This window comes from Pelophylax lessonae (genome assembly GCF_965119305.1).
Source record: "Pelophylax lessonae genome assembly, chromosome: 2".
In the NCBI taxonomy this organism is placed as follows: domain Eukaryota; kingdom Metazoa; phylum Chordata; class Amphibia; order Anura; family Ranidae; genus Pelophylax; species Pelophylax lessonae.
Window position 1 is genome coordinate 732144108 of NC_138769.1, and position 10175 is coordinate 732154282.

At 42.7% G+C, this 10175-nt stretch overlaps 3 protein-coding genes across 3 annotated transcripts; 1 reads left to right on the forward strand and 2 right to left on the reverse strand.

The window, feature by feature from the left end:
* Window positions 1-2733: 2733 nt before the first annotated feature.
* Window positions 2734-3382, forward strand: LOC309547588 (uncharacterized protein; the record flags this gene model as incomplete). Its single annotated transcript, XM_082247460.1, has 1 exon — window positions 2734-3382. Exon 1 carries the CDS (start codon window positions 2735-2737, stop codon window positions 3380-3382), a length of 648 nt encoding a protein of 215 aa, XP_082103586.1. The 5' UTR covers window position 2734.
* Window positions 3383-4873: 1491 nt separating this feature from the next.
* On the reverse strand, window positions 4874-5284 carry LOC309547602 (histone H3.2; the record flags this gene model as incomplete). The annotated part of the gene is made up of 1 exon (XM_082247475.1): window positions 4874-5284. The coding sequence occupies one exon, from the start codon at window positions 5282-5284 to the stop codon at window positions 4874-4876; it is 411 nt and encodes a 136-aa protein (XP_082103601.1).
* A 2852-nt stretch (window positions 5285-8136) lies between these two features.
* On the reverse strand, window positions 8137-8448 carry LOC309547644 (histone H4; the record flags this gene model as incomplete). Its single annotated transcript, XM_082247521.1, has 1 exon — window positions 8137-8448. The coding sequence occupies one exon, from the start codon at window positions 8446-8448 to the stop codon at window positions 8137-8139; it is 312 nt and encodes a 103-aa protein (XP_082103647.1).
* Window positions 8449-10175: the final 1727 nt, after the last annotated feature.

Consider the following 10175-nt stretch of genomic DNA (forward strand, 5'->3'; position numbering starts at 1 on the left):
GGGAATCCAGCGATAGATGTTCAGGATTTCATGCTGATCTACATGGAACATCTAGAAATAATGATCGCACTGAGTGATTCCTCATCTGCCCAACTTCTAAAGGTTTTATCTGACACACAAAAAAAAAAAAAAATATAAACATGTAAAATAATCCGATGAATTCTGCAGTCTAGATGCCATTTCCTCAGATCCCCAGCTATGAATTTTTATTTTGTTATCAAACTGCACACACGAATCCGTTTTATTCTGTTCCTTGTAAGAGGGATTCGGAAAGGAAGCCATGAAATCGCATTTGTATTTTATCCCAGATCCCTGCACGGAAGTCATTCCTCTTATCACCAGCAGGTGTCAGGGTTTCTCCTCCATAGAGAATACATTGGAGCAGTTTAGTTCAATGTCATTGAAATGGATCTGATAGAAAACTTCCTGAGCGCTGATCCATCTGGAAACAATGACACCGACTGATCCCAGATCTGCCCGGAGCAGGGAGGGCAATGCTGGGGGGACGATTCATTGTCTGCTCAGCGATCTGTCCCTCCATGTTAGTACAGAATTGTGTTGGATGGAAGAAGCTGTGCAAGTTAACTTTCTATTTGTTATTCACTAAGAACGGACTAATCAGATCAGTGAGATCGGAGGAGGATTTTATGTCCTCTCATTTACTGCATTATGGAGAAAAAATGTCCAATCTCAGAGCTTCTAATTCTTACACCGATTAGGAATTCCCGACCTTTTGATTTTTAAAGATATTTCTGATGAATATTTGACAGAAAGGAAAACTGATAGAAAGGATCCTCAGCCATTCAATACTATGAAGAGAATTTAATTTACTTTGTAACTAGAAACCAGCAAAATGTTTACAATGTTTCTAAGAGGAGACAGATCTGCTTCTTCGGACATGAAATATTTGTGTTATTGATTCATTGTACATATCTGGCAGTGCCATGATTTCTACCAGTCCTTTCACTTTTTTCTTATTCTAGTTTTAATATGGGGAAATCTGTAACCGCTACATGTCTGATAGAGGTCAGTTCCATGATCCTACACAGATCTGATAATTACATTTTTAATTTTTAGCAGGGGTTCCCCGAGACCAGAAATGTATTTCAAGGGTTCCTCTGTGCCCCCAAAAGGTTGAGAAAAGCTGCTCTTACACCCTTCAGTATTTTGCCGGTAACACACATCTATCAGCACTATGCACCTAGTAATACTGCATAATAGATCTACATGTGTGATTGCCCGCGGGTTCCAATTATTATTTGAATTTTAAACAAGAATTAATATAGGTTCTGCGTTGCTTTGCCTAATAGCCATCATATATACAGACCAATAACTTACATACCTGTACTTTTTGAAATGTATATTTGTTTGCTCTCTGAGCTATCCAATTTAAATACATGCTATACACTGAGAATGTATTTTCTCATTTCCTTTGGTGTTTCCTTTACGTCTTTAAAAAAAATCAAATACAGAATTAAAGTAATAATAATAAAAAGATCACTAAAGACACATTTTTTTTTCTTTATTTTGGGTGGAGTGGGGAGGGATAGGACCCCCTGACAGATTTGTATTGCTGCTTGTGTCCTCGTTGGGGATTTCCCCCTTTCTATCTGTCCTGTTTACCATTTTCACTGAGCTTGAAAGTAAAAGAAAATCCCAAATATTGAGTTATCACCTGAACAGTAGTAGAGTGGAATTCTTTCACTGTGGACACTAGTTCTGATGTGAATCAGGGATCCCCTCACTTTGGAGGGATTTCTTTTCACTCTTCGTTTGGCTATGGGACCAAAGATGGTAAAAATACATTTTACAGGGGGTTATTATAACCCTCCCTTATCTTATATATTTAAAAAAATGGAAAAAAATATATATATCAATAATTTAAAAAGATGATTGACACCAACCTCTGCCTTACAGACATCGTCCTTTTGCCCCGTGTGAAAGAATGTCTAGATTTTACCTCTGATTCTAGATACAAGGAAACATTCTACCTGAGTAGTCTATATAGCTGTGTAGTAATATGTGGCAATAAAGTTACTCAGAATATTCAGATGACAATATATTTGTAATGATGAGCAGAATGTGATACAAAGTACATCAAATATGACATGCTCCCATCATCTAACACCTTTGTATCTCTAACAATCTCTCCCATCCCATCGCACAAGGATCTGATGTCACTGGCTGATGTTTTTGTTCCAGGCTCCTTCTACTCAGCTATAGATGAGCAGATTTGTGTATTAGAGGGAAATGTTTTCTGATTTTCACTCTTCACTCATCTAATGCGAAGATGATTGTAGTGGGAGATGTGAGAAGATTGTTTTCTGATGGGAATGTGTGTAGAAAAGTAGGTAGAAGGAGGAATGGGACACACACTCAGGAGGTTGGAGGTGTTTGCAGCCTCTGTGTTCAGCCTCCTGAGCAGATCATGAGAGCGGACAGTGCGAGATCAATAAGTGACAGTCCAGTGAGCAGATCGGGTCCCCGATAAAGATCGGTTATCCTTTCATTTCATATTAAAATCGTTTTTCTCCCTGCCAGGGAAACACAAGAAGAGAGAGAAGATTCTCCAGCACTGGAATGAGAGTCAATGGGCGTGTCTAAGGTGTAACCAATAGCAGTGCAGAAGGCAAGTTCAATATCAACCAATAGCAGCGCAGAACGTCTGTATATAAGGAAGAGCGTCACCCAGAAAAATATTTCTATTCTCTATTTTAGAAACTCGCTGAGAATCATGACTGAGACTGAGAGCGCCCCAGCCGCCGCTCCTCCAGCGGAGCCCGCCGCCAAGAAGAAGCCGGCTAAGAAGGCGGCAGCCGGAGGAGCCAAGAAAGGCAGCAAGAAGCCGTCCGGTCCCAGCGTGTCCGAGCTCATCGTCACAGCCGTGGCCGCTTCCAAAGAGCGCAGCGGGGTCTCCCTGGCCGCCCTCAAGAAGCTCCTGGCCGCTGGAGGATACGATGTGGAGAAGAACAACAGCCGCCTGAAGAGCGCCGTCAGGGCGCTGGTGACCAAGGGGAGCCTCGTCCAGGTGAAAGGACATGGCGCCTCCGGATCCTTCAAGATCAACAAGAAGCAGCAAGAGGGCGACAAGACTAAGAAAACCGCAAAGAAGCCATTGGCTGCTGCTAAGAAGCCGGCAAAGTCCCCTAAGAAACCGGCGGCCAAGTCACCCAAGAAGGCAGTAAAGTCCCCTAAGAAGAAGGCGGCGGCCAAGAGCCCCAAGAAACCGGCGAAGGCTGCAGCTGCCAAGAAGGCGACAAAGAGCCCCAAGAAGCCCAAAGCTGCAGCCAAGCCCAAAAAAGCCGCCAAGAGTCCGGCTAAGAAGGCGGCAAAACCCAAGGCAGCAGCCAAGCCCAAGAAGGCCGCTCCGAAGAAGAAATAAATCCAAGCAGCCGGAGAACTCCTTCAACTACACCCCCCAAAGGCTCTTCTCAGAGCCACCTACCTCCTCCTAACAGAGCTACACCCACCCACCTCCTAACAGCAACACCTACCTACCTACACCCACCTCCTCCTAACAGAGCTACACCCACCCACCTCCTAACAGCAACACCTACCTACCTACACCCACCTCCCCCTAACAGAGCCACACCTACCTACCTACACCCACCAGAAGCCGCATAGACTTTGCACAGTATAGAGGAGCTCAGATGTTCCCCATCACACATTGTACATTTATCCCTTGCAGATCCTCTCATAATCTACATTTTATAGGAGAAATCACTGAAAGAAATCGGAGATCCCTCCTGATATAAAGGATCCCCACCAGACACATCTGTCGTGCGAATCGGAGACAATTCCCGCACACTATGTGTGGGATCTCCGAGAGGGGGGGGGGGATACATTTCCCTTTTCTAGATGGTCTTAAATATTTAATGTGACCGTTATAAGGGAAATAATTGTACTGATGGGAGAGGTTAGAATGGTCAGCTACAAGAATGTGTTATTTCCCCTAAAAATAACAGAAATCGGTTTAGCAGCGCCGATGTTCCATTCGGATAGAAATTACAACTCTCGGCTCCACTTTTACAAAGTTCAAAGAGTGTAAGCTCTGCTGGTGAGAAATTTAGGAATGTGCAGCTGTGTCCCCTCCCCCCTGTGTGTGTGAAAGGGAAGATTGTAGAAAGTTGTAGAATATCAGAGGAGAGATTCCTGTGATAGATCGGGGAGAGGAAATGTCTTCTTCATACAGCAGAAGAATGAGGAGTGAGTGAGATTAGCAGTGAGTTGTATGATTTCTACACCCAAGCTGAGAAATCGGTGATCCCGGGGAGTGTACAGGAGGGGGAGGGGAGATTACTGTTTATCTTGAACAGATTTCCTCTCTCTGATCTCCTGGTAGTGATGAGATAAGAAGTAAAGATTCTGTGTATAGGAACGTTTGTTTTACTGCTGAATATTGTTCCATTGTATCTATGTAGAAGTGTGAATTGTTACTCTGTAATTGTTACAGATGAGTTACATTGTATTTAGGGAACAATAAATCGGTAAAATAAATCTCCTTTATAGAGCAGAAATGTGAATGATTTCTCCGGGATCGGTTTAGAAATGTTACAGATGAGCTTTGCTTACCATGAAATATTGTTCTAATGTATCTATTAGGGAAGATATAGAGGAAGTGTGAATGATTAGAGAGGAGATTTACTTCCACACTGAGGATCGGAGCGCAGAGAAGGGAGAGAGAAAAGAAAGATGTGGTGAAGCTGATGGCGGGGATGGAATGTGTAGAAATGTAGTAGCGGGTATTTGCAGCATGTAGTAGGGGGTGATGAGGTTGTATGGAGCTCTTTGTGAGGCGGATTTGGTGGCTCTGAAAAGAGCCTTTGTGGTGTGTAGAGAAGGTATGGGGGGGGGGGTGGAGATAAGAATGTATTTAGGCCCTCTCTCCGCGGATGCGGCGTGCCAGCTGTATGTCTTTGGGCATGATGGTGACCCTCTTGGCGTGGATGGCGCACAGGTTGGTGTCCTCGAAGAGTCCGACGAGATAAGCCTCGGAAGCCTCTTGCAGAGCCATGACGGCGGAGCTCTGGAAGCGCAGGTCGGTCTTGAAGTCCTGGGCGATCTCTCGGACGAGGCGCTGGAAGGGCAGTTTGCGGATGAGCAGCTCGGTGGATTTCTGGTAGCGGCGGATCTCTCGGAGAGCCACGGTGCCGGGCCTGTAACGGTGAGGCTTCTTGACTCCGCCGGTGGCCGGGGCGCTCTTGCGGGCGGCTTTGGTGGCCAGCTGCTTGCGGGGAGCTTTCCCTCCGGTGGACTTACGAGCGGTCTGCTTGGTTCTTGCCATGGTTGTGAAAAGCTTCTAATCTCCAGACGGAACAGAAGTATGAGAACACGGGCTGTGCGGCGTCTATTTATACAGACCGCGCTGTACGTTTATTGGTTAATGCTGACAACGCCTGCTTAGGTTTAATAGGACCATTTCTTAGAGCTCTAATCAGCCAATGAGTGAGCTGTGTGATTCAGCTTTCAGTAGGGCGGGGCTTTCCCAGCCAGAGGTCACCAGGGACAGATTAACCCGAACCTGTCCGGAAAGCTGTGCGCGCCATTGCTGAAATAGGAGACATTAGAAATATTGTGAAGATTAAATGCTTTGTGAAATCCACTAAAGGACAATTTTACTATAAACTGCCCAGGAATAATCACCGGAAATGTTTTATTGAACCGGAAAGGATTTCTGGCTTTATAAAGTAGTTTTTTCTTAGTGATCAGTAAGGTGTCAGAGTTTAGATTTGATTTCCGGGTACAATCTCTAATGAAGGTTTCTATGAAACGTGTAATACTTTATTTCCCATCCTATAGAAAGGTAGAGATCTATGAGAGAAGTCATCTCCCTATCATGTTCTGTATGTAGCAGTGGGGGAGGGGGATTCTGCATTCTGAGGACTTGGAATAAAAGAGAACATATGGAAATGTTTTACATTATTCAACTTTGCAACTATGCCGAGCGGGTCGGGGCCGGAGCTCCCGTCTATCTGGCCGCCGTCCTCGAGTATCTCACCGCTGAGATCCTCGAGCTGGCCGGTAACGCCGCCCGCGACAACAAGAAGACCCGCATCATCCCCCGACACCTCCAGCTGGCTGTCCGCAACGACGAGGAGCTCAACAAGCTGCTCGGGGGCGTCACCATCGCCCAGGGAGGAGTCCTGCCCAACATCCAGGCCGTGCTGCTGCCCAAGAAGACCGAGAGCCACAAGGCCGCCAAGACCAAGTAATCCCCAACAATCTCCCCATCCCCCTCCTCACCAAACACAAAGGCTCTTCTAAGAGCCACCCACATACATCACAGCGGAGCTGTACTCTCATTTCTATGGTGTGCAAAACTTTTTTATTTTTTTTTGGCCTGGGTGGAGATGTATCAAATACGATAAACCCCAATAGGTTTTAGTGCGATTTTCTGGTCTAAATAATTTCTTATGCAAATGTATTCTTAGTAGCTCCGGATCATAAATCTAGATGCCCGCCTTTACCTTCTCTCTAATCCTTATACTGCAGCACCAAAGCTTTCCTCCGTCTCCCACATCTCTATAGAGAGCCCCGAGATCCCGGATTGTGTCTACGGCGAGCAGTCAATTATTTATTGGTTTATTAAATGCCCCAAACCGCAGATTGTTTATTCACACTTCTAATACAGGTAAGTTGTACTGAGGACATTTCCTACCTAGAAATATGCGGAAATTCATTGGGAGATCTGATTGGACACTCGGATATCTAAAGATTTCACCTTGGTGGGGAGCACAATGGGCGATCATGAGACGTGTCAGTGCTTACAGCCATTGCCAGTTCTATTCTATTATAAAGATTTATAGAACAATGTCTTCTTACAGAGACTCCTCCTCATTGTCCTCCATACTTTACTTTTATAGATCAGAAATTATTCATTACATACCAAACATCCCCAACTGAAACATGATTACATCAGTCAGAGCCTCCATCAGATGTTTTTGTTTAAATAAAATCTCGATCTTAATTTTTATATATATATCAGATGTGATTGAAAAATTCCTCATATAGAATCCTCTTCTTCCTGGAAACAATCACCGGTCCCTTTAGCGGTAGTTTAAGAATAAAAAAACATCGTTAAAACATTATTGTACAGTTTTAGTCATTGATTTTACCCATCAGAATACAGAATCCGCCCTGCTAGAGAATGTTTCCTATAGAGATCAATGAAAAGTCTACTGAACAAGTATTTTCTGGGGGGAAACGGAGAAAGATCTCAGAACACATTTCCTTTTCGACGCCTCAGCAGGAATTACTGGCTGATTATGGAAACTCCCACAGCTCTGATTTCAAATTTGCCCGCCAGAAATGTGTAGAACGTTACAAACAATCAGCTCTATTATACCGCCAAATCCGACACTGAGACCTGAGATCATTAGATGAGACATTTATCCGAGAAATATCATCAATGCTTTATTATCAAGAAGATGATTGGATAATGTAAAACAATTTCCATATATTCTCTTTTATTCCAAGTCCTCAGAATGCAGAATCCCCCTCCCCCACTATTACATACAGAACATGATAGGGAGATGACTTCTCTCATAGATCTCTACCTTTCTATAGGATAGGAAGTATTACACGTTTCATCATCACATCTGTATAGAACTATGCAACTAAAAATCAAATCTCTCTCCCCTCTTTCTGATCCAAAATTTGTACAGATAGCAGATGCACAGATTTGTTCTTCCTGTATCACAATCGGAATATTCAGAAATATTACATCTGTGTTGTATTTCTATCATCATCTCAGTATTAGTGATCTCCATTCTTTTCATCATGAAATAATGATTTTTAGATTCAGTTCCAACAAAAACTGTATATTCTCACTCAGCTCAGAAAATCTTTTATACATCAACTGCCCAACCAATTATATGTGTAACATTGTCCTGTTCTTCTATATCTTTGGTAAATGTAAAGCAGATTGAACAATCAGATTGCAGAGTGTATGGGCAGCTAGACATCGCAGCACTCCATTTCTTAATTAAACAATTAGCGGAAGTTCTTGTTACACGATAAATGTGTAGAAATAAATGTGTTGGGAGTTGTAAATGATCAGCCCTTTGTGTGAGAAGGTGGGTGGCCCTGAGAAGGACCTTTGTTGGGGTGAAGTGGGTAAGCGGTGGATGTTGGGGTTTAGCCTCCGAATCCGTAGAGAGTGCGGCCCTGGCGTTTTAGGGCATAGACGACATCCATGGCGGTGACGGTCTTCCTCTTGGCGTGCTCGGTGTAGGTGACGGCATCGCGGATGACATTCTCCAGGAAAACCTTGAGCACTCCACGGGTCTCCTCATAGATGAGTCCGGAGATTCGCTTGACACCCCCTCTGCGGGCCAAACGTCGGATGGCGGGTTTGGTGATGCCCTGGATGTTGTCCCGGAGCACCTTCCTGTGGCGCTTAGCGCCTCCTTTCCCCAGACCCTTTCCTCCTTTACCGCGACCAGACATGATGATTTTCTGCTAAAAAAAACAGACTGAGATCAGCTGTCTGCCCGCCCTCCTTATATACAGCCTGAGCGGACCAGATGGAAACCTTCCTGGGAAAGAGGCGGAGTCACATCATGCATTACAAAATAAAGATAATCTTATTAATTTATAAGGCTCCTAATTATTATATTATATTCAGATATAATAATGCAACACAGCAATACATTTCCAGAAGATTCATTTATTCCTTCTTCTCATTTGTTTTCGATTTATTCCTGGAGATTACACTGAACAAGAAACTTAACACTTTATACCAGAAACAAAGTAACCAGTTTCATGAAATTGTTCATAGTAATTTCATAACATTTAAATTTACAAATATTGTGAAAAGGAAACAAAGACACACATCTTCAGACATTTCACAGGCTGAGCGGACCTGATGGGAGACATGCTGAGAAGGGGGCGGGGTTCAGTCATTTATTACACTGCAGAGAAGTTAATTTATTCAGAAGCTTTTAAATGTTTTACTGAATAGAAACGGATGTAATTTATCAGAAGCGCAATGTTTCCTTTATTGATACACTGTACATTTTTTCTGACATATCATGATTATATATATATATTGCCCTTACTTAGAAACATTGTTAATATTTTGCTATTTCTATTTACAAAACGGGACTGATCAAATAGGAAACATTTGTTTTTTTAATTCATTGTACAAATGTATCTGGCAGTGTCATTATTACTACATATTTCTACCAACACTTTCACTTTTTTTTATTCTGGTTTTAATATGAGGGAAATCTGTAACTACTTCATCTCTTAAAGACGGAACATTAATTATCGACCAGTTCCACGATCATATACAGATGTGTATATGTTAATTTTCTCGGATAAATGTCTCATCTGATGATCTCAGGTCTCAGTGTCGGATTTGGCGGTATAATAGAGCTGATTATTTCTCTGTAACGTTCTTCACAATTCAGGCGGCAAATTCAAAAAGGAGCAATAGGAAATCTGAGCCAATCAGAGGTGTGGGCGTTTCCTTCTTCAGCCAGTAATGTCTTTCTTATGAGGATTTCAAAGAAATGTATTCTGAGATCTTTCTCCGTTTTCCCTCCAGAAAATACTTGTTCAGTAGACTTTTCATTGATCTCTATAGGAAACATTCTCTAGCAGGGCGGATTATGTATTGTGAAGTAAAAGAAAAAAGACTGGAAGAAATGTGACATTTATATTTCGAACGTATTTATTATGCATGGTTAGATAAACTGCCCGACAATTCAGAGGGCGGTTGATCGATGTTCCCGGAGGAAGAGATATCAGATTTTAGTGTCGGATTATTCTATCTGAGATAATCGGAACGTTCCATAATATTCCGGCGGGAAATATGAGTTATAAAATGCGAAAACTGCACCAATCACAGTTCTGGGCGTTTTCTTCCGATAATAAAATCTATTTTCCTTCCAAGGAGTGTGAAGGGGGATCTGACATCTGTGTTCCTTTTCAGATGGGGGATGTTTGTTTGGTATTTAATATTCAATGATCTCTAATGCTGTTGAATATCTTCTGGAGATCAAAGGATGGAGGAAAATGACAGCCAGTCCCTGTAAAGAGATCACATCCTTCCTTCCTTCATATTAAATACGATATAAACAAATATTAAAAAATAAATACATAAATATATAGCACGTTGTTCCCTCACCCGGATCACAATCTTAGGTGAGGAAACCAACAATCAGATCTCC